This window comes from Ceratotherium simum, chromosome 38, assembly GCF_057802395.1.
Source record: "Ceratotherium simum simum isolate JZ-2026a chromosome 38, ASM5780239v1, whole genome shotgun sequence".
Taxonomy (NCBI): Eukaryota; Metazoa; Chordata; class Mammalia; order Perissodactyla; family Rhinocerotidae; genus Ceratotherium; species Ceratotherium simum.
In genome coordinates, this window is record NC_141937.1 from 6,635,273 (window position 1) to 6,660,995 (window position 25,723).

The 25,723-nt window shown below is 37.6% G+C and overlaps 1 protein-coding gene across 1 annotated transcript in view; it reads left to right on the forward strand.

The window, feature by feature from the left end:
• PRKN (parkin RBR E3 ubiquitin protein ligase) overlaps positions 1–25,723 on the forward strand; it is a 1,259,401-nt gene that overhangs the window by 233,989 nt on the left and 999,689 nt on the right. Inside the window, exon 2 of the mRNA XM_014795395.2 lies at positions 12,415–12,578. Coding sequence (XP_014650881.2) covers positions 12,415–12,578 — 164 coding nt within the window. The remainder of the gene's footprint in view (positions 1–12,414; positions 12,579–25,723) is intronic.

A 25,723-nucleotide genomic window follows, 5' to 3' on the forward strand; every position in this document is an offset into this window, starting at 1 on the left:
TTAATGTGTAAAGAACCGGATGATAAAATAATCTTTGGAGAAGTTTTTCACAAGCTCTGGGAGTTTTTGAGCAAGCATCCTTTCAATTGGGGTGAGGGGAACAGAATATGGACATGTTACACTGATGAAGAACCACGTCAATACGAAGACCACTGCACGTCCTGAACACATCAACAGCCACGAGAACTCCTGGCTCTTAGACTGGCCTCTTGAGTTTCTCAGTGTGTCTAGTGGAGTGACAAAGATGTTAATATTTATTAAGAAGGAGTGGAGGGAACTTTTTTTTTTTTTTTTTTGGTGAGGAAGATCAGCCCTGAGCTAACATCCGATGCCAATCCTCCTCTTTTTTTGCCAGGGACGATTGGCCCTGAGCTAACATCTCTGCCCATCTTCCTCTACTTTATATGGGACGCTGCCACAGCATGGCTTGACAAGTGGTGCATCGGTATGTGTCGGGATCCGAAACCGCGAACCCCGGGCCGCCGAAGCGGAGCACGCGCACTTAACCACTTGAGCCACTGGCCAGGCCCTGGAGGGAACTTTTAAAACATGCATTTGTAGACAAATTTCTAATGAAATAGGATGTGACTTGGAAAGTTTGCTCTAATACATATGAGTGCTATATTATTTTGGGAAAATGTCTAGATTTTTAAAATCAAAAATCCATTTTTCTTGAAGAGAAAATAAAAGTTTTATGATAAATGATTAAAATCCTGGAAAAGGTGAATGAAATGCTTTGTCATTTAATTACAGAGTGATTTGCAAAGTTCATTTATTTAGCTATTCAATATATCTATATATCTCTATCTATGTAATATTGGATCCTTGATTCCCATTTACAGAGATACATTCAATTTAGATTAAGGACTTAAGTGTGAAAAACCAAACAAAAGCAAGTAATTATCTTTTAATCAGCATCAACAAGTTTTCCAAGTGAAAAGGAAAGCAACTCTTTCACGTTTCTAAGTTGGCATATACGGCGTCAGGATTATTAGAATTCCTTCTGTTGAAAGTATTTGTAGTTAATATAGACATTTTCCAGCTTAAACATTGCCTCATGATCTCACCTCAAAAAAGACAAGATGGGGAAAGTCCTTTATTAAAATGCAGACGTGTATTTTATTTCAATCCAGAGTTCCTTTTTATTTTATTTTCTAAATGTGGTTTATGGAATGCCAAAAAATAAAAACACCCCAGAGAGTGAGAAGGTAATGCCTAAGGCAAGGAAATGATGGGCAGGGTCAAGAACTGTGGCAGGTCTAAGATTTTACCCACTTTGCAAGCTAAGAAGTTAGGCTGCTGCAGTTGCATGGATGCTGGTAGAAGACAGGAGACTCCTGGGTCAGAGAAGAGGATCCTTTATTACTCACAGCTAAGCAGTAGCCACATTATCAGCATCCTCCAGGTCCCAGTTCCCATAGGGCAGTTGAAGAGGGCCAGGTGACACCTGCCTACACAGTGGGTGGCATAAAGGAGAGGAACCCAGAGCTTAGGGAATCTTTTATAACACGTACACATTCCTGCCCTTTGCTCCAGAGGGAGACACTCTCTCTGTCTTTTAAGGTGGTTTGCCATACAAACATCCATGAAAAGATAGTCCAGCACAGAAGGCAGTGAGGCAAGACTTCAGAAACGCAAAAGACCCAGTGGAGAATGATCTCCAAACAGAGATATTTCAGTTAAATTCTTTTGTGTTGTACATGTTAATATTACAATGACTTAATGGAAAACTTTTTGCTTTGAACAATCTTTACCATAATGCTTTTTGTATTTTCCTGAAAAGCAACCATTTGAAATAGGTTAGGAGCATTTAATCGTGGAGGTTGAGTGATTTAATACACACACTTGCAGATTTAATACACACTCAAAGCAAGTACTAACATGGTCAAAGATGAGTTTTAAACTTACATTTGACTCCTGATCTGAACTTCAGATATGTAGCTTTAAAATTATCTCATGGTCCTGTAGTATTTTCATTCAGTGTTAAAATTTAGAAAATTTATCAGAAACCATCTCTCAGAAGACATAGTTGTTATTACAGATGGACCTGTAGAACTGTGCTCGAAGAGAAGGCAAGAGACACGTCAGTTTCTTAACCCTTAAAGCTTGTATTGGAGGAGACTATATATATATATGTATGTGTGTGTGTACATATATTTATTTATATGTACACATATAAATGTGTACACAAATTTCCACATAAATGTGTAGACAAATCTACACATAGATTTGTCATAAAAGTCAAGTTGAAATTAAATGGGCCTGATGTTTTTGAAATAATTGTATCAATTTACATAGTTGAACTAGAGATGCCTTTGTGAGAAACCATTTACAATCACACATCTGATGCCCAATTTAATTAACGGTATACATTTGTAAACCAAACTTTGGCCTCAGGTGTGCAGTTCATAATCACGAAACAACTTTTAAAATATCATACAATTAACAATATAAACATGTAGATATTTTGACATTTTCCTTTTGAAATGTATGATACCCAGGATATTTTTGGTTAGTTTACATGTTGTCTGAATATTGAAATACGAGTTATTTACTTTGTCCTTTTGTGCATTAGAAAACTTAGCCTGTTAAAGTTTTGAGGAACACCTCCAGAGTTCTCAAAATTATTTGAGACCCTTATTGCTATCTGCTGACTACTGCAAATATATCCATCCCATAATATTGATATCCTAATGGCTAATGAAAACACTTTGTTTTTTCTAAAAGATTAATTAGTAAATTATGACTTTTATCTGTAGCAATAAAAAAAATCTCTACCTGGAAATCCGCTACTTATTTTGCTATATCTGCTGTAAATTCTCCCTTATTTCTGAAATATTTTTAATTCCTCCAGGCTTTAATCACTCCCTCTTCTCTGTTCTCAAAGCATGCGTTATATTACACATGGTACAAACCCTAATATAACGGATATCACATTCTAGTGCATAATTCTGTTTTCACATCTCTGCCCCCAGGCTGTTATTTATTTTTGTGACATTGGTTTCTAGCACTGTGCCTAGCACATAGTTACTTATTCAGTAAATATTTGTTGACAACAAGTACGAATGAATGAATTTTAATGTCACCAGCAATTTGGTCTAAATCTTATTCTTACTTACTTTAGAGCATATGGAAATTAGAAGTGTGAGTAATTTGAGCAAATTAGATTTTCTATATTAAATGTTGAAATAAATGTCTTCTTTTTTTCATGCCATTAGCACTATTCCAGATCCTTAAAGCACTTCTAGGTACAGCAACTGTGGGATATTGAACAACAAAATTTTACCACATTATAAAAACAAACATCTAAATGCAAAAGATGATGTTTACAAATTTTATGTTTCTTCTCATAATTGCAGACTTCTATAATGAATAAAAATAAGAAAGAAAACCGTTTAAAAAGAAATGACTGCACATTCATTCATTTGCTTATTCCAAAAGTACTAAGTAATTGTATTTTACCAAGTGCTTTAATAAGTGATGGCTATACAGACTTTTTGAGGGGGAAGGTGTTGGAGGAGCCAGCTTTCCTGAGATATAGTTCACATACTATAAAATTCACCCATTTAAACTGTGAAATTTAATGGTTTTTAGTATATTCACAGAGTTGTGCAACCATCACCACAATCCATTTTAGATTTTCATCATCCCAAAAAAGAAAACCCTGCCCTTTAGCAGTAATTCTGATTTCTCCCCAGATACTCTCCACCGCCACCCCAGTCAACCACTAACATACTTTCTGTGTCTATAGATTTGCCTATTCTGGACATTTAATATGAATGGAATCATACGACTTGTGTTCTTCTGTAACTGGCTTCTTTACTTAGCATTTAAATTCCATTCGTGTTATTTGAATCAGCATGTCATCCCTTTTTAATTGCCAAATACCATTTTATTGTATGAATATAACCAATATATACATATATCCATTTGTTGATTAATCCACCTTTTGGCTATTAAGAATAGTTCTGATATGAACATTCATGTGCAAGTTTTTATAGGGACATATGTTTTCATTTCTCTTGGGTATATACCTAAGAGTAGAATTTCTGGATCATATGATAACTCTGTGTTTAACTGTTTGAGTGGCTGCACCATTTTATGTTCCCACAAGCAATGTATGAGGTTCCAATTTCTTCACATCTACAGAGATTTTAAGAGGAGATTTTAACAAATATTTCCAAATGGAGCTTAAAAATGTAAGATCATTTTGATAACTCCCAGAAAGCTCATTTCCAATTTGTTTTGGAAAATGTGGTTAATTTCAAATGTGGTTTAGTAATAGCTGCTAACATTACTGAGTTCTTACAATAAACTATGTATTATTCTAAGAATTTCACATATAGTCAGCCATTTAATCTTGTAACAACCCTAGAAGATAGGTGTGAATGTTATTTTTACCTGTGAGGATATTAAAGCACAAAAAAGTTAAGTGACACATCAAGGAAGTTGAACAGCAGAGATTCCACCCAGGTGGCCTGGCTTGTGAGCCTCTGTATTTGAACTCACACTCTACAGTGGCACGTGTTGAATGGTACATGCCACTGGTTTAAATCTTTGCTGAGAAGTTAGAAAATACATTTGCAAATGGAATTTTATATTTAAAGTTTGGGGATAAAATTATAGTGTAAGTTTTGATATATGGGCCAAAGACTTGTTGATACTGACCGTCTCATGGACCATTTTGTTAACCATTAATTATGGTTTGTGCTAAGTCAATAGAAGATATAAGGATGTTTATTTCTCCTACTGCTATTACTATGTACTATTATTTAGTGAGTGCTTACTGTGTGCCAGGCACTCTTCCAAGTAAGTTTCTTGTATTAACTCAACAGTACTGTGATGCTGGCTTTGGAATATGTTAGCTTAAATATGTTTAATGCATGAATTGATCATTTATATTAGCTCACAATAAAATTGCTCTTCTTCCTCTCTTTTACTCAATACAAATTATTTTTAGTTGTCGTTCTTTATGTCTGGTGTGTAGGAGGGGTTACTTTACTAGCTGGTGCAGTTAGCTTTCTTCCTACTTTTTCCTTTGGACTTAGAAATGACCCATATGACCAGGTAGCAAGTGCCTATTATTCCTTAACTAGTGATTTTGCATTTGTTATTTTTTGTGATAATCGGAACACAATAATGGCTTTCCCTCAAAACTACTGTTTGGTTTTCTTAAAATATTAACATTAGTGTGTGTGTATATGTATGTATCTATATAATCGTTTTAAGTGCTGGTCACACTTCCACTGCCTACTTACTTTAATCCTAAATTACAGATGTTCTCTCTGCATCATGCTTTAAATTTTAAGTTTAAGAAAAAAGCCTTTAGGGCTGGCCCCGTGGCGTAGCCGTTAAGTGCGCGCGCTCCGCTGCTGGCAGCCCGGGTTCGGATCCCGGGCGCGCACCGATGCACCACTTGTTAGGCCATGCTGTGGCGGCGTCCCATATAAAGTGGAGGAAGATGGGCACAGATGTTAGCCCAGGGCCAGTCTTCCTCAGCAAAAAGAGGAGGATTGGCAGATGTTAGCTCAGGGCTGATCTTCCTCACAAAAAAAAAAAAAGAAAAAAGCCATTAAAGTCGAGTTTAAAACGTACAATAAAGTATCCAATTTGATTATTCATTTATCTAGGTTTATAAAATACTGTGTGTGAGTGTGTATGTGTAAAATAAATGTATGCGAATATATACGTATATATACACATCTTTCCTTTGTAATTATTTCTTAGACTAGTATTAAGATGTCATAGACTAATTTATATATATGTATACACTATATATACACGTTATACATATAAACAATATTGTGTGCGTGTATATATGTATATATACGTACATATTAGTTTTGTTAACTTGGATATACATACACACTTATGTATATATATATATATATGAATACACATACATATTCTTTTGTAATCATTTCTTAAGCTAATTTTTAATGATTTGAAGTATTTTAAAATTTTTCACTAGTGGAGTCCCATGATAAGTGCCTAATATGCTGCAATCCTTTAACAAATGGTTTAAATTGTGAATGCAAGAAATTAGGGTTAAAACAGATTTTACTTCCCAAATGCTAAAGTTACACTATGTGATTTGTAGGAGGTTAATTTTATCTTGTATTTAAGTATTTTGAGATTCCTATATGAAAGTTGTTAAGTTCATGTCCAGCGTAGTTCTTATGCTAATTCTAATTCTATAACTTGAGGAATACAGGAATTGGTGCTGAGAGTTAGATAACTCCACAGACTCACATGGTCTTGGGGATGGGCTGAGGTAGAAGATTGTGGGAGAGTTGGATTTTAAACTAAGACTATAAAGTAAAAATCACATTAAATGAAAATTTCCCATGGAAATATATTAAATTGCACATAAATTGTAACACATGAAACTTGGATAATACCATCTTGGAAGAACACTGAGATACAAAAGCAGAGAGTCCAAGCAGACCCTGGGCACTCTAAAATCAGTAGGTCCAACAAAGGAAGAGAATCCAGTAGGCGAAGCTAAGAAAGGATGTCCTGTGTTATAGGGAGGAAACCAGGAGGGCGCAGTGGCGATGCCAAGAGAGAAAAGTGTCATAAGAACAAAGACCTACTGAATGTCTCCGAATGGTCAAATATGAGAAGAATAGAAAAGCGACCACTGATTTGGAAATGTGAAGGTCGTTGCTTTACCAAGAGCAGTCTTCAAGAGTGGGTTCACAAAAGAATGCAAAGTAAGGAAATGGAGAGCAGGACTATAAGAAATTCACAGTTAATGTTTCTGTGCAGAGAAGGCAGTGGAATAGTGAGTGGAAGGGCATGTGAGGACACGGTTTGTCTGTCTGTGTAAGATAGCAGATACTAGACTTAGTGGTATTTCTCGAAGGCAAAGAAGAAATATCCTCACCGAGGAACACTTGTGGATGTGGGGGCTTACTTTTTGGTTGCCGTAATTACTAAGGAGTGCTCCTGGTCTTTACTGGGCTGCAGCTGGAGCTAAACATCCTGCAGAGCTCAGGGCATTCTCTCTTGAGGAAGAACTGTCTTGCCCCAAAAGCACTGAGCCCATTTATATGCTGATAGAAATGGTCTATCTCAGGCTCTATTCTTATTTGATTGTCTCATTAAAAATGTCTAGGTCTCACATGATGTTCTGTGCCATCTAAAACTACTTCTTCACCAAGATCTTGGCAAGGCCTGGATTTCTCTTAGATTGGTCCACCTGAAATCACCTCTATTCCAGAAAATCAATCACTGTGACCAGGTGCTGACTAGTTTATGCCCATCCTTGAGCCAGTCACTATGAGAAGGAGGGTGGGTTGTGCTGATTAATGAGAGTCCACCCCTGGAGATGGGGAGAAGAGGGACTCACCCCACGTAAATCCCATGACTGCTCTCAGTGCAGGAGGAGTAGAATGGCTGCTTTCAAGGCAGTCAGAATCCTATAAGGACCATAATAATTGGTGAATCATATGAAACTACTGTAATCATAACTCAAAAATGTATACCCCAATCAACCAGGCAAATAGAAAATCCTTGAGAGAAATATAAGCACCCATCAACCAATGACTCCTTCCCCTCTTTCCTCCCAGTTACTTCCTTGTCCTCTGGATCTTCTGAAACCCTGGTCAAAGATAACATAAAAAATGAGTGTGGATGTGTCTCATTATCTTTTTTGTTATCAGTACATTATAGTGTTTACTGATAATACACATTTTTTAAAAATTTTTTTTGGTGAGGAAGATTGGCCCTGGGCTAACATCCATGCTCATCTTCCTCTACTTTATATGTGGGACGCCTGCCACAGCATGGCTTGATAAGCAGTGTGTAGGTCCATGCTTGGGATCCGAACTTGAGAACCTCGGGGCCCCGAAGCAGAGCGCTCAAATTTGACCACTACGCCACCAGGCCAGCCCCGATAATACACATTATTGATAATGTTGATTGATATAGTGTTTACTTCTGATGCTATAATAGGTGTCATTAAAACAATGCATTCCCAAACTTTTAATTTATAATTAAATCTCAGAAAATGGGGGCGAGCTAAATTCTTTGTCAGGTCTCTTTGTTCCTGGAAGTTATCTGTCCATCATGAAGAGGATCAGAAACCAGAAAAATAGGCTACTTTATTTACCATTTACCCACATCCCATTTAATCTATCTTAGTTACAATAAAAACAATGGACTTTGCTTTAATTAGCACTACTGCCTCTAGGTGACTAAAATTAGGGAACTACTTTGGAGTACAAATTTTCCCTGAACTAAGAGTACAGGGTCTATACTAAGAACTCTTTCCAAAATTTCCTAATGCATCCAAAATCTCAACAAATCTTTTGTAAGGTGTGTTTGAGGTTGCATATGGTATCTCCGTTTGGCAAGTAAGGAAGCGAAGAATCAGGTGACCAGGTAACTTGTCCTAAGTTATAAAATCAGCAAATGGCACATCCAGGATTCCAATCTCTCTTTTCCCGGCTCCAAAGACATTCTACTTTCTCTGACTTTTAAAGTGATAGTAGAGGGAGAGGGTTGGGTGTTTCCCTCCTCTCCTCTCTTGTGGGACTCCTGGCTGGAGATACCGGACTAGTACAGATGGAACGTGACAGATTTATCACGTGTCAGAAAACAATGGAGACACATTGCAAGTTATGCTCCTGCCGTTAAGCACAGGCCATTTTCCACATAATGGCGTTTGATTATTGATCAGGTCACTTTAAGATGTTTGCTCTTGCGGCCGGCCCCATGGCGTAGCGGTTAAGTGCGCGTGCTCCAGCAGCCCGGGTTCGGATCCAGGCCGCACACCCGCGCACCGCTTGTCAAGCATGCTGTGGCAGCATCCCATATAGAGTGGAGGAAGATGGGCACGGATGTCAGCCCAGGGCCAGTCTTCCTCAGCAAAAAAAGAGGAGGATTAGCATGGATGTTAGCTCAGGGCTGATCTTCCTCACACACAAAAAAAGATGTTTGCTCTTATCCGTGCCAATATTTTAGTTGGCCAAATTACTTGCTACGTATTTGATCAATTTTTTCATTGTAAATTCATACCATATGTCTGACCTGCTGCTCAAAAATATTCATTTCTAAAGGATTGACATGATTTATCCAAATTGAACTTAAGCTTAAAAACTTTAATTTTTCTACTTATAACAACAAAAGCTTTTAGATACTAATGATTTGAGTAGTGGTACAGAGTTAACTGGTATGTTTTTTGCAGCTTATTTTCCCTTTAGTTTTCTTTATAATTCTTGTCCTTAAGGTGGAATTCCCATGATTTGAACCCCTGGAGAAAAATCATCAACTTAGGATCTCCTGGAATATTTATTCCTTTTTTTAGTAGCTGTTGTATAGTTCCCAGCTGCTTCGTCCCATATTCCTCCCTATGGTGTTTTGCTATTTTAAAAAATCTATTCACACTACTAGATAATCAAGTTTAGAATTGGGACCATACCTTTTGTCCCTTATAGCCCCTCACTTGTGCCGTGTCTTATCTGATGAATTGGGTGTCTTATGGTCTGTGATCTGAGGATGCTGTGAATATACCTCAAGGGCTTCCAATATAGTTTTATTTCTCTTCTACTTTCAATGGTGTCACATGACATCTACTTAAAAGTATATCAAAAGCACCTTTTCCTCTGTAATTTTTTTTTTCATCAATTTTCTTTATTTGGAATACTTTGGTCACTTCCAGTCCTTACTCTTTCTAAATACTTTCTAAATATTTTCCTCTTTCTAAAATGTTTAGAAAGAGTATAAGCCTTCTCTCAAGGCTTACCAGTGCTGGTAAGATATGTCGGATTTTTGCTCTTGTGGTGTCATCAATGTCACCTGCTCTCATTTAGTGTCATTTTTGTCTCATTGTGTCTTATAACCTCTGTTCATTGTTCTTTGCTCCTAGTGCTTCTTTTATTTTTTACATCCCATTTTCTCTGGCTAACCTGTATAGGGAATATCTGAATTATGTTATAAAGCCTTTTTGCTGTTGCTGTTTGTCTTTTTTATTTTCAGGAAAAAGATTGTGAACTTTTCTTCTGAGAATATTTTAGGTAGCCTGTTATAGTAGAAATGGAATGGGGTTTAGAGTTAGTTGGAACTGAATTTGAATTTTGATTCCATTAAAAAGTAGCTGATGTCCTTAGAAAAATGATGACAATTCTCTAGGCCTTCATTTACTCTTCTATTAAATAAGGATAATACTACTAACCTTACCAGATCAGTGGGAAGCTTAAAAATAGCATATGTAAGGTACAACTTCTGCCCCATAGTAAGTGTTCGATTATTATTGGCATTATAATTATTATTTTATCATAATTCTAATTAGGTGGGCCATCTCACATTTGAATTAAGAACTAGTAAGTGATAATGCTGTATTTAAAGGAGATAAAGCAGAAAATAAATTATAGTGCCTGGCCTTGGGGAGTTTATAATCTTTTAAAGAAGGTGAAATATATACCCAAAACATCTAAGACAAATACCCATTATTTTTGGAGGTAATTATGTGATAGTTGTAAACACTATAAGTATTATGTAACACATCACAGAACACACTCTGTGGTTTGTTTGTTTATTGATTGATTGATTGATTTTTTGGTGAGGAAGATTGGCCCTGAGCTAACATCTGTGCCAGTCTTCCTCTATTTTGTATATGGGACGCCACAACAGCATGGCTTGATGAGCAGTGTGTAGGTCCACACCCAGGATCTGAACCTGTGATTCCTGGGCCACTGAAGCAGAGTGTGTGAACTTAACCATTATGTCACTGGGCCAACCCCTCCATGGTTTATTTATATTTTGAAGATTAGGGAACTGAGAGTTAAAGAGTGAGAGAGAGGGGCCTGCCCGCTGGCACAAGCAGTTAAGTGTGCGCGCTCTGCTGTGGCAGCCTGGGGTTTGTGGGTTCCAATCCCGGGTGGGCACCGACACACCGCTTGTCAGGCCACGCTGTGGCGGCGTCCCATATAAAGTGGAGGAAGATGGGCACAGATGTTAGCCCAGGGCCAGTTTTCCTCAGCAAAAAAAGAGGAGGATTGGCAGATGTTAGCACAGGGCTGATCTCCTCACACACACAAAAAAAGAGTAGGGATAATATGTTGACCCCCCGGTCTACAAGGCTGCGAAGGGACCTGCAGGGACTGGTGCATAGATCCTTCTGACTCGAAGATGTATTTGTAACCTCTGTGCTATACTGCTTCCATGAGAGAATGGAGCAAGTACTGTAAGACGTACATAGTAAATGCCACAGAGCCTTGAAGAGGTAAGCTGAGTCTTGACGGGGCTGATCACAAGAGACCTTTTGGAGCAGGTCACATTTGTGGTGGATCATGGAGATGAACAGGCTTTCAACAGGCACAGGTGAAGAAGGGAGTGGTATGAATACAGGCAAGAGAGATGGGTCAGGATTTTTCTGCCATGTGTTTTCTGGGAGCATTTAGTTTAGCACAGTACATGTGGGGACTAAGGGAGAAAATACTGGAATATAGGTTTCTGCTGGGTGAGAGGGGTCCTGGATTTTTCTCCCCAATGAACAAGGTGAGACTTTAAAGGATCTGAGTGTTATGACACAGTCAGAGCTCTGGATTAATAAGGCTTACTTTGCAGAACGGTGTAGGACATTTTGGAAGTGAAGACAGTATATCAAGACTCCACTTGGGAGGCTATTGCAAGAATCTAGAAAAGACTTAAGGAGAGCCTGACTTAGAGCAGTGACAGAAGGAATGGAAAGGAAAGGACAGACGTGAGAGACATTGAAGAGGTGGTCTGGCTACTGGCCGTGGGTAGAAGGTATGCAAAAAGATGGTAAGGTTCTACACCTGGTCTCCTCCAGGTCTAGAGAGGAGCAGTGGTTCCAACAAGAGAAATGGTGTCACTAGTTTCACAAGAAAGGCAAATAAGTATCACCATAAGACCCAGTGGAGCCTTTTGGCCTGGACCACCAATACTAGGGCTCTTAGATACAGCCTCCTCCGGTGGGTCTTCACTCTAGTCTATAAAGTGGCTTGAATTTTTTCCATTGCTATACCATGAGTGCTAATACAATGCCTTTGATTTTTATTAAGAGGGCAACGTGGAGGGAGTGTGCGTTTGTACAAGCTGTCAGCGCTGAATCTCTTTGATAAACTCTTGGGAATCTTACAATCCCAATCAAACAAGTGTTCTGCTCAAGTCCTTCTGTTTCCCAGGGCGGATGTCAAAGGGAGCGTGAAATTTTGTTTGCGGGTCAATGACTAATATAGGAAAGGGAAATCCCACAGGGAAATTCCGTTTTTCTCCAAATGTTGCTCCATAGCATTAAATTTTATGTTATAAGTGAAAGAAAATGTATGGCATTCATCGAAGGGCGGGTGAGGGGTAAGTCAGTTCAGACATGGCGCTATTGCCATTTAAGGGCTCTGAGTAATGTTCGCTTTTTTTCCCCTTCCTTCCAATTTTCTTGGTCAGTGTTTGTCAGGTTCAACTCCAGCCATGGTTTCCCAGTGGAGGTCGATTCTGACACCAGCATCTTCCAGCTCAAGGAGGCGGTTGCTAAGCGACAGGGGGTTCCAGCTGACCAGTTGCGTGTGATTTTCGCAGGGAAGGAGCTTAGGAATGACTTGACGGTGCAGGTGAGTCTCCCTTGGTGGCTAGTTCCTGGGATGCGGCCAGCCCCATAGCTTATGCTGCTTACGCTGCCAAGCTGACATTTGTGCCCAAGATCTAATAGAATAAATAGCACCTGGGGATTCCTTGAACTTTACTCCACATCGCTTCATTAATTCTGACCTTCTTAATTATGCACTAAAACAGCAAGCAGGAAGGATTGGAAGAACAACAACTGTGAGTGAGAGAGCAAAGAAGAGAGAGAGAGAACACACAAACTGGGCTTAGTGAATAAATGTTTACTGACTACAGGAGCAGCAAGGCACACTTTCTGTGTCTGTTCAATTTCTACCTTACTTATTCCATTTGAATCTTAATGAAGAAGGATTCAAATAAATTGTTCTTAATCAGGCTGCTCAGTCACTGCGCTGTGAGGAATTTGCAACCCAATTGTGACCCCTGGAGGATAGTCATGAGTCTGCTGCTGTGGCTCGCTAGAGGAGGTGCGGGGCTCAGGGCCCCATTCACAACAAGCGTCGCGAGTTCCCTGCCCCATCAGAACTGCACAGTTCCGAAGCTAGTGGCGAAGGAAGACTGAAGCATACCAAAAGTCCACCTTTGTATTTAACTTCTCCAAGCTTCAGTCAAGTTTTCCTTAGAATAGGCCACTGAAACGTTGGAGAGGGTTAATGCATGCCTTCTCTCCAGGTCCTGATGCTTTCGGGGCACCACACTGCTCCTAATACCATTAAAGCCCCCTATGCTTTTCATCTGGGTGTTTCATTCACAATGGTGATTTCTGTAGGAATAAGGGGAGAACTGGTTAGGCAATTGACGAAGAGTGCCATCACCTAGAAGTGGAGACCTGTAATTTGTTGGAAAGCCAGCAAATACAATTCAACATGGATTGAAATTTTTCTTTGTGAAAACGTGAAAGACCTGATGCTTTTTGTGGATGGTTCAGGTGATGCTGAAGGACCCCGCAGACACATTTTGCCCCTTTCGTAACCAGCACAGATTAATTGCACTCATGTTTACAGCTGTGTAGGGGCCACTGCTGTGCCCAGTGGAGCTGCCGTGTCTGGCTACACGGAGTCCCACCTTGTCTTGGCATCCTATCACTGTCTCTTCTCGGTGATGATATTTTCTGCTTTGTGAAATGCTTTTGGAATTTGGGCGTGCAAAAGAAGTTATAGAGATGCAGATGGTTCTCTTCCTTCTCCAGGGCATCACCTGCCTGATGGGATGGCTAGAGACACTTGTTTATTGTGCGCAAACTGCTCTGGTTTGCTTTTAGGCAATTTGTTTTTATAAGGGAAGTGCCTGTGCTAAAAAGTGTTTTGATTTTTTTTTATTTCAGTCAACTAAAAAGCTTTTACTGTACCTGCCATCCTCTAAATCCAAGAATGTTTCCTTCACAAATAAACAATTTTAAAACAGCTCCTTGAACCAAAATATTTTATTTTTCTGGATGTTTTGAAGTTGCAGGTTATAAGGCTACTCACCTCTACCATTCAAGCAGATAGGTTAGACTAATTGCTGCAGACAATTGATTTTAGAAACATGTATGCATAAGATATTTATTGATTTCGATTCTTTATTTTGACATTTTTTTTTTTTTCGCTGAAGATGATTTGCCCTGAGCTAACATCTGTTGCTAATCTTCCTCTTTTTTGCTTGAGGAGGAGCAGCCCCGGGCTAACATCTGTTGCCAATCTTTCTCTTTTTGCTTGAGGAAGATTATCCCTGAGCTGACATCTGTGCCAGTCTTCCTCTATTTTGTATGTGGGTCGCCATCCCAGCATAGCTGACAAGTGGTGTAGGTCCACACCTGGGAATGAACCTGTGAACACAGGCTGCCGAAGCAGAGCATGCGGAACTTAACCATCATGCCATGGGTCTGTCCCCTTGGCAAGCAATTTTTAAACACCTTCAATGTTCTGGGCTTCTCAGGGGATTCTGAAGAAACACATAACTCATCCCCAGCTTTTGTGGAGACTGCTATTTATTTAAGGACTCTAAAATCAACAGAAATATTAGACTGAACCATATGGCATAGATTAAAACTATCGGCAATTTCACGTGGTTCAACTTAATAGGTATCAAATAAGTACGTCAGAACTGCCATATGACAACTGAAATGTAAGTATTACGAAGTTTTAAAGGCAGAGAAAACACGTCTGATTTGGAAGTCTCCAAGAAAGACTTCATGGATGAATTGAAACTCAGGTAGGATTCCAGAGATGCAGAATAAGTGTGGAGCATGCATGGGAAAAAGCATGAGTTTCTATTCTTCTAGAACTTAGAGGAGATATTGAAGATTGGGCAGGACGGGAGTTTGGAGCTGTGCTTTACAGAGCCTTGTCTGGGTTGGCATCGAGGTTTCATGCGTAGAGAGAAACAGGAGTTTGGACATTCAGTTTGACTGTGGGAAGGATGGAGAAGTTTTATTCACGATGAGAGTTGATGCCAGCAGGAGGTGTGTGTGGAGATGTCTAGCGGGTAGTGGAGAACTTCAGGGTGGAGCCTAGGGGCTCGCTTTATATTTCAAGATGAGCTATGGAGAGGTAAACATTGCCGTTACTGGAATAGATGCGATTGTCAAGGGGCAGAAAACAGAGGCGTGAGCAATTCTTTCACTTAGGGAGCAAGAGGAGGAGCCAGTAAAGGAGGCATCATCCATCCAACTGAGGCTTTTGAGAATATTTGGAAAAGGAAATTACTAGTAAAGAAGCATATGTGCTGTGAAGGGATGAGGAGAGTGAGGAAGAAGGGAGCCTTGGACTTGGGACAGTAGTGGTGACTTAGGGACCTTCAGGCCTCCAGCCCAGGACAGTGGTTGGTGAAAGCCAGGCTGCAGGAGTTCAGTTCACAGGTGTGTGTACTGAGCAGGGCTCAGCTTGTCAGTGAGGGAAGGAGAGACAGAAGGGAGTTCCTGGAGGGGCAGCGGGTCCTACTGTGTTACATTCCCTAGCCCTTGATCGTGTGTGTAGCTGACTTGTACAGTTGTAATCAGTGTGAAAATGCAATTTTATCTGGATAAGAAGTGATTTTCTTTCATTTAACATCAAGCATAAGCATTTTCCATATTGTTATATAATCTTCATTTCTACGTGTATGGATGATACTCTATAGAGTGTCCATATTATAATCTAGCTCTTAAGTATTTGGGAGTGTCTAGTTGTTAATATTACAAATTAAGGCAAAACAATTTTTAAAAATGTGTTTTGCATACTTAGAGAATGTGGCCTCTCTATGTTTTAGTTTGCTCATTTATAAAATGGGAATAATAATCATACCTATCTCATTGGAATTTAGTGAGGATTAAATTAGTTAATTTATGTAAAGCTCCTACAGCAGAGTGTGACATATAGTAAACACTATATAAATGTTAGTATTTATTAGCATTATCATCATCATGATTGTCATGATCATTATTAGGCAGTTACTTCAGAGCCTGAAATAACCTTAAATAATGCAAGACTCTTTTCCCTCATGAATTATGATGAATATATCTGCAATAAATGAAAGACTTAAGGCAATGGTAATAGGATATGTATTTTACTGGGGAAAATATATCTATTTGTATGTGTGTATATAATATTTATACATTTTAACTAAAAAGAAGTCTGTGGAGTTTATAAGTAAATTTTTGACCCTTACATATACAGGTTTTACTTATCTTAAAAATAGAATTTGAATTTAGAAAGCTTAAAAAGACTTTACAATTCCTCTAAACAAGTTTAGTAAAAATAGAAACCTATAGCTATAGTGTTCAGCAAAGATTCATCATGGTATTATTGCTTTTAAAATATATTTTCATAAAGCAGGTTTCTACCACACACTGTATTTGTCATAAGCAAGTTGGAAAGAGTTGTACAATTTTTCCTGCTTCATAAACAATGTTTCTGTGCATGTTTTTATTATTTTCTTTATTCCTGCAAGTATGCAATATAAAATATTTATCTTTGATGTATTATTCACGGTGGATTATTTTTTCTTTGTAAAGATTTCTTGTCAGCTCTTGCAACAGAGTATTCAGGGCACATTCAAATGATGGGTCACTCTTTCTCCTACTGCCCAATCTAACCTACTACATATCAAAAATCTCTGAAGTCATCTCTAAATAATTATAATTTTAAATGTATTATTCAGAATTAGACAAGGAAAATAAAGTTTTAATGTAGCTGTATATACCAAAACTGGTGAACTTTATAATTAGATTGACTACGAAAATAATAGGGACTTCAGAATTTATATGAGACTTTGAGCAAAATTTGTTGTATTCACTGTATTATTATTAATATCATTAATATCAGTATAGGTTTATTAACCAGTATATTAGTCAAGAGTTGTCCAGAGAAACAGAACCAATAGGATATATATATATATAGGGTAGATAGATAGATTTATTATGAGGAATTGGCTCTCGCGATTATAGAGTCTGACAAGTCCCAAGATCTACAGTCTGCAAGTTTAGTTCTAGTCTGCAAACCAGAAGAAGCTATGGTGTAGGTCCAGTCTGAAGGCAGGCAGGCTCAAGATCTAGGAAGAGCTGATGTTCCAGTCCAAGTTCAAAGGCAGAAAATAAACCAGTGTCATGGCTAGAAGGCCCTGGGGCAGAAGGAATTCTCTCTTACTCACAGGAGGGTCAGCCTTTTAGTTCAGGCCTTCAACTCATTAGATGGGGCCCATCCATATTGGGAAGAGCCATCTGATTAAATCAGTCTACCAATTCAAATATTATTCTCATCCCAAAACACCCTCACAGTCACACCTAGACTAATGTCTGACCAAATGTCTGGGCACACCATGGCCCACTCATGTTGACGCACAAAATTAACCATCACAGCCAGGATATGAGAAATCTTGTTATATTTAATTAATGTTATAGTGAAGGCACTCTATTTTTATTCTCTTTGTAATAATGAATTTGACTTACAAAAGAGAAAATAAAGGATGACTTCATTTTACATAGAAATTTTGGCTTTATGAAAGGATTCATCCAGATGGATGTTCATAAATTCTTTTAAACAAATATTCAATTTTATGATATTTAAAATGTATATACACATTGGAAACTATCGTTTCATAAACTAGGTCATTCTTGCAGTAAGTATTAAAGGGCATCAGTTTATTACACCCCTTCTTCTAAGCTTTATGATATGACAAGATCTGAGTTTGGAAGACTAGGGACATTTAGACTTTAATAGCTTAGATTGTAAATATTAAAGAAAAATACATGACCCTGAAAAGCTGAATTATTTAATCAGATATAATTTTAGTGATGTACACTATACATATTTCAAAATTTGTGAGTAGTGAAAACCAGCTTTCATTGACATATAAACCATGTCCGATGGCTAAAGAATTGAAGTCTTTGTAATCTGTAAGAAAATTTACCTGTTATTTTCAGAAACTTTATACATTGTTTTTATCATATCTCTAACTGACATAAATTTTGAAACTTTAAAAACTGTATAAGGATGTTGTGAATACCCTGTATGATCCTTGAACCACCTCTGACATAAGTAAATATGGATTAACTAAATTCTTGAAAGTTGAAGTTTTCTTAATTTCCTTTAAATTTTTTTCCAACGTTCTCATTTCCCTTTTAATATACTTAGGCTATTTTTTTCTGATTATAGAATTAATATATGCTAGTTATAAAAGTTCAAATGACAGGGAAAAGCATATCAGCAGGCATCTATAAGTCTGCTTATATATTTTTAATAATTAACAATGATTCATTATATGGTAATAGGTATATTATCACTTATAACGTTATAATTTTTTCTTTTTATTCTATCAAGTTTGTTTTTTTTTTCCCCTGAGGAAGATTCACCCTGAGCTAACATCTTTGCCAATCTTCCTCTATTTTGTATGTGGGTCACCACCACAGCATGGCCGCCAACAAGTGATGTAGATCTGCGCCCAGGAACTCAACTCGGGCTGCTGAAGCCGAGTGCACCAGACTTAACCACTAGACCATGGAGCTATCCCCAAACAAGTTGTTTTATATTTTACTGGAATTCTGAGTTCACGTATTCTTGTGGACATTAAAAAAGCAAATTTTTGATATATCTGAAAATTTTATTAGGTAACAGTTTAGTGTTTATAAGCTGGCAGATTGTTTTCATATAAGATCTTCATTTTAAAGACTAGGCAGTTACACATTTATTTGCACGTTTGGTGGTTATATTTTATTAAGGAGTACAAATGGCAGATATTAGTATTCTTTGATATTCTTATACAGTCTTAGAACATATCTTTAAAACTATTTAGTCCCTACTATTTAGTTACCGTTCATCATTATAGGTGCTATATTTTACAGTATAAGCCCAAAATATATAATGAAAAGTTGCCCCTGAGACAAAGAAAATAAATCATTCATATGAGCTGCTTAATGTTTCCACTAACAAATGCTAAAGAAACACCTTGATGTCCTGAGGAGAAGATGGAATGGTGTGGGTGGTGTATAAGCTTGCTAGGGGTTTTCCTTCTTGTTTTCATTTCCTTTCTTTTAATAATGATCATAGATAATGTGGTCATTATGCTTGTCATACAAAATGAGACACTTTTGAGAATGAAAGAAGACTGTATTAATACTTGTTCCAGGTCAAATGTGTATGCTGGCATTGTTTGGACAGACAGAGACAAATGGTCACCCCAGGCACTGGGCAGCATTTCTCATACTTAGGGGCCTCAACTTCTTTTAGAAAGAAAGTATTTTGGGGCTGGCCCGGTGGCGCAGCAGTTAAGTGCGTGTGCTTTGCTTTGGTGGCCCGGGGTCTGCAGGTCCCAATGCCAGGCGCGCACGGATGCACCACTTACCAAGCCATGCTGTGGCGGTGTCCCATGTAAAGTAGAGGAAGATGGGCACGGATGTTAGCCCAGGGCCAATCTTCCTCAGCAAAAAAGAGGAGGATTGGTATCGGATATTAGCTCAAGGCTGATCTTCCTCACAAACAAAAATAAAAAAAGAAAGAAAGTATTTTTTGGTGCCTCCCCCCAGACACTTTGGGAAATGATAGCTTAAGACCACAATCTTATTATGAAAATTTTCATAATTAAAAAAATGGTTTTGTCTTTTTAACTGGTAAAAGATACTTTTAAAATTATAATCTAACCAATACCACCACATTTTAAACAATTTAGTTCTCAGTTCTTAGAGGGCATGTCCACAGGCCCGTTTGAGAAGCATTTTTACAGTATAATTATTTTCTTTATACATTAATATGTTCAATTTTGTTATTGGCAAGATTTTAAGAGCTTTAAGGAATTAAAGGAAAAAATGGAAAAAAATATGGACATGAAAAAACAGGTGATCTGGCCCAGCTTTCACTTCTGGGAAGATGGAGTAGACAGACTTTTACCTATTTCTCCTGTTAAGTACACTAAAAATTCTGAACATTACATATAATACAAACATACGAAGATTCTGAAAGGCAGTGAGAAGAAGGCAGACTAGCTGAGGACTTCAGGACCTAAGGAACAATATAGGCGTGAGTTCCTTGGGATTTCTTTTTACCAAATATATCTTAGACTTGAAGTTGATAAAACTGGTAACCTGGAAATGCCAACATGTGTAGACCAAAAAAAAAAAAAAAAAAAAAAAGCCCCAATAAAAGCCTGCTCTCTATTCATAGGACCAGAAACAGAGTAGCCCAGCAACACAGAAAACTTTTAGACAATAACCATACTCCTCCAGCCAAACACCACAGGAAAACTGTGGCCCCACCCTCACTCCCATCAGCAGTAATAAGGGCCAAGTGGAGAGCCTAGATTTCGTTCCTTGTGAGGCTGTAACAAGGTGCCACATACACTTGCTGGGGTGGTAACCAAAGAGCCCTAGTGGAGAGTCAGGACTTCCACCCTTGCCAAGCAGTAACAAGGTCACTTCTACCAGAGTGCCGATGGAAAGTACGTGTGCATCCAGAACTTCAGCCCCACCCAGAAATAATGAGGAGCCTCCCTTTTATGTCAGATGTCAACAGACACTGGACAGTGGACAGTGGAGAAACTGGGCTTATATTTCCACTGGCAGTAATAAGGCAGTGCTCTCTTTTCCCTGCTGGAGCAGTGTCAGAAAAAGCCAGCTAAAACAGATGGTTTAAATAAGACCCAAAGTCCTATAACATAATGAGAAAATGCCAGGTTTTGAAGGAAACCACCAAGATCCAGGAAGATCTCAAACTGAATGAAAAGACAATCAATAGATGCTAATACTGAGATGACAAAGATGTTAGAATATCTGACAAATATTTTAAACAGTCATATTAAATATTTCAGTGAATAATTACAAACATGTTTAAAATAAATGAAAAAATAAGTCTGAAAAAAGAGAAGATATAAAGAAGAATCAAATGGAAATTATAGAACTGAAAAATATAGTAACAAATAAAGAGCTCACTGGATGGGCTCAACAGAAGAATGGAGGGGACAGAGGAAAAAGTCACTGAACTGGAAGATAGAGCAAGAGAAATTGCACAATCTGAACAGACAGAAAATGGAAGGAAGAAAAGAAGAAAGGAAAGAAGGAAGGAGCGAAGGAAGAAAGGGAGGGAGGGAGGAAGGAAGGAAGAAAGGAAGAAAGGAAGGAAGGAAGGAAATAAGGAAGGAGCAAAGGAAGAGAGGGAGGGAGGAAGGAAGGAAGAAAGGAAAGAAGGAAGGAGCGAAGGAAGAGAGGGAGGGAGGGAGGGAGGAAGGAAGGAAGGAAAGAAGGAAGGAGCCTCAGAAACCTGTAGGTCTATAAAAGAACATTTAAAATTTGTGTCATCAGAGACCTGGGAGGAGAGGATAAAAGAAGACAGGGCTAAAAAAGTGTTCAAAGAAATAATGGCTGAAAACTTGCAAAATTTTGCAAGAGACGTAAACCTACAGATTCATGATGCTGAGAGAATCTAAAATAGAAAATAAATCCAAAGAAATTTGCACATCATAACTATACTTCTAAAAACTATAGACAAAGAAAAGATCTTGAAAGCAGCCAGAGAAAAACTATATCTTACCCACAATGGAAAAACAGTTTGAATAACAGTTAGTTTCTTATCAGAAACTATGAATGCCAAAAGGAAGTGACACAATATTTATCAAGTGCTGAAAGAAAAGAACTGTCAACCCAGAGTCCTATGCCCAGTGAAAATAGCCTTCAGGAATGAAGAAGAAATCAATATATTTTCAGATGAAGAAAAACCGAGAGAAATTGTCACCAGCAAAACTACCCTAAAAGAATGGATCAAGGAAATTCTTAAATAAGAAGGGAAATGATAAAAGATGGAACTTTGGAACATTAGGAAAGAAGAAAGAACACAGTAAGCAAAAGTATGGTTACATATAATGGACCTTCCTTCTCTTGGGATTTCTAAATTATGGTTGAGGGTTGTAGCAAAAATTAAAACAATGTCTGATGTAGTGCTAAATGTGTGTAGAGAAAATATTTAAGACAAATATATTATGAACAGAGAGGTAAAGGGACATAAAAGGGAGTCAAGTCTCTATACCTCACTTGAACCTGTAAAATGACAACTCCAGTAGAGTGTGACAAGTTACAAATGTATAAAGTAATACCTAGAGCAACCACTAAAATAGCTAAATGACTAAAATATAAAATAGTCACAACACCAAATGCTGATGAGGATGTGGAGAAATTGAGTCACTCATATATTGCTAGTGGGAAAGTAAAATGGTACAGCCACTCTGGAGAAGAGTATGACAGTTTCTTAAAACACTAAACACACACTTACTATATGACACAGTAGTCACACTTTTGGTTATTTATCCCAGAGGAATGAAGGCTTATGGTCACACAAAAACCTATACATAAATGTTTATAGCAGCTTCATTCACATTAGCCAAAAACTGGAAACAACCCTGATGTCCTTCCATGGGGAAATGATTAAACAAACTGTGTTACATTCATAACGTGGAATGCTACTTAACAATAAAAAGGAACAAACTATTGATACACACAACATTTTGGATGGATCTCAAGGGAATTATGATAAGTGAAAAAAAGCCAATTCCAAAAGGTCATAGACTGAATGATTCCATTTATATAACATTCTTGAAATGACAAGATAATAAAAATGGAGGCGAGATGAGTGGTTACTGGGGGTTAAGGAGGGGACGGGAGCAGAAGGAAGGGGTGTATAAAAGGGCAACAGGAGGGCCCCTGTGGTGATGGACGCTCTGTATCTTGACTGTATCAATGCTGGTGGTACAATTGTGATGTTGTACTATAGTTTTACAAGATGCTACCATTGGGGAAAACTGGGAAAGGGTACTTGGGATCTCTCTGTATTTTTTCTTACAACTACTTGTGACTCTACAAGTATCTCAAGATAAAGTTTAATTAAAAAGAAAATCAAACCAGAAGTTCTACCCTCTTTCACAGGGGAATAGAAACTAGCTCTTCCTGTACTTGTTATTTGCATCTATTTTTAAGGGATAATATTTATTAATGAGTGATTTTCAACATGAGAAGTTAGAGAAATAGTTTGATTCTCAGAGACATTTAAAGATTAATTCACACTAAGAGTGTAGGGCCAATAAAATTTATAGAAATATTAAGGCATCTTTCTTGGATTCTTAAACAGAATCTTTAGCACCTTATAGGTCTGAATGGACATGATTAGTATTTCTTTTCAAAGTCTTTACCAAATATTTCAAATAAACAAAAATAAACAGTTCTTGACAATTGTATACTCTAGTGAAGATTTTCCAAATTGAGTTGAGAGTCATGCGCTATAGTTTTAGGAAATAGATGAGTACCTCATGTAACCATTATGGTTATAATGGTTAGAGAAAACATTCTCTTAAAAAAAATTGCTACCCTTTTGTTGGTACTATACATTTATGTAACAGAAGGAATTTAATGATGAAATGGTTTAATTCATAAACTAAATTTATTTAAAATTCTTTCACTTTCTCTCTTGAATACAAGACCGAAAGAGGCTAGATTAAATTTGAAACGTAGAATACATTTCCACCATGATTTTTTGTTTGTATATAAAAGAATTCTGCAAATAACATAACAGTATAAATGGCCAATATGTTTTATTTAAAATTCATTTTTTTCTCTGACTGCAAGACAAAAGGAAGCTAGGTTACATCATTATACTCAGAGAACAGTCATACAATGATTTCTTTGTATGTAAGAGTATAGTTGTATAAATGAGACCCTCAATCACTTCAAGAATCAACACAGCGTTTTCTCCAAAGGGTCGACTTGCTGATGGAACTTACCGCTGGCCTCCTTCATTTAGGTCAATGTGGATACCCTCTTGAGTTCCTCCAAAGAACTGCTACATTATTCTAGCAGCTGGTAAGGACTGTGAGGGTCAGAGCCTAGAATCAAAGGATGATAAACGGTACAGAGCAAGTGCTCACTTCAGGAAGACCCTTATTTAATCTATTTGTGTCTGGCTGTTTATATGTGTCAGTCGGAAAGAATCTCTGAATTACTTACCTTTTTGCATAATTCAGAACCCTCAGCAATGTTATTTTTCTCTTGAAAGGAAGTCTTGACATTTGTGTGCCCCTGCGGACTTATGAAACATCTTTGAGGATTGCCATGGATGAACGCAGACTTGAAGGAAAAAAAAGTTGAGATTCTTTTAGCTTATAAGAGGTTGAAGTTATATAGTCTGTGGATTTATTTAATAGACTCACGTTTCCCAGACGTTTCAATGCCCTTATTGCACTCAGATTCCAAGGAAGGCAGTGTGGGTGGGAGTGAAACTCTGGAGCAAGCCAGTCCCCAAACCTTAGCATAGGATGCATTTTATTACAGGATATGAGGCAAAAGCCTGTCTCATAAGGAAACCTGACAAATGAGAGAGAAGAGATTACACACTGTGAAATTTTATTACTATTCACTCAAGTCCTCATTTCAAATATTCTGTTCTGTTGTCTCTGTTATTGCACTCAAATTCCATCATCCAATTGACCTGATTTTAAGATTTTATTTAATATAGTCATCATCCTTTAGAGAAGAATTTAAGACACAAGAATTTGTGTCTATACCATTGGCCCTAAAACTTCTAAACCAAAAGATTGTTCACCCAATTTCCACATTTTTTTCTTCCCTCTTATCAAGTAATTGTAACAAGCCTGAGATTATTGTCAGGGAGCAATGAAATATTTTATATGAAAAAGCTCTTTAAAGCTTATATACCAAACTCACTATGACTGGTAAATATGAGTATGTATTTTCTTTCATTTTCCCTTTGAAGTTAAGTTTGAGTCACAGCTTTAATGAATTAATAGATTAACAATGATAAATGTTTACTCTGCTATCTTTTATTTTCTTTGGGTATGAATTAAATGGGAGATAAAGTTAAATGTGTAATAAAAATAATTTATTTTAGTTACGACTTCAATGATGTCCATAAAACAGAGAAGACAAAATTAAATGGGACAGGGAGAGCTTTACTTTCCTGTCCTAATATGTCGTGTTAATTTTTTTTCTTCAACTATTAGGTTTAATATTGATAAGACTACAATTCCCATAAACCATTTAGCAGCTGAAGTTTAACAAATGAAATTAACGTTGGATAAGTAAATGTTGCTGTACTAACCTTTCTAAGGCTCTGGAGGATGTGCTAAGAGAGCATTCTTTGGCCATATGCTAAATCAGAGGATACACAGACTCATTTGAACGGAAGCAAAACCTCAAGTATTCCTGATTTGTGGTGCAAACTCATGATTTATAAACTTAGTGTCTAGACTGCTCTAGTCTCAATGACTTGTGGATTAAAAGAAAAATTTGGTTTTAGCCTTTTGTGCATATCTGTCTTCACACAGACAAGCACACATTCACTTGGGGAATGCAATTCTTGGGTAGAAATTATAAATTTTGTGGATGCATTCGTGTAAACTACATTTCTTGGAGGATTTTATTGTGTCACTGGATTTTATTTTGCCACTGGATGTTTCCTCTCCTATTGCTGAGTCTGGTCAGTATGCATTTAGAGGTGTCACTCTTATGTGATTTAATGTGTAGACTAATTATGGCTCAGAGCTCTGCTTTTTAAATGAATAAAACATTCTGACATTAGAGAGAGAAGTGAGGAATGTGAGGACCCACTGATGTTTATGTTTTAGAGTACATCACAAACTTTATTTCAAATGTTCGGGCTTTTGAAAGCTCAATACAGGTTTTGCCAAG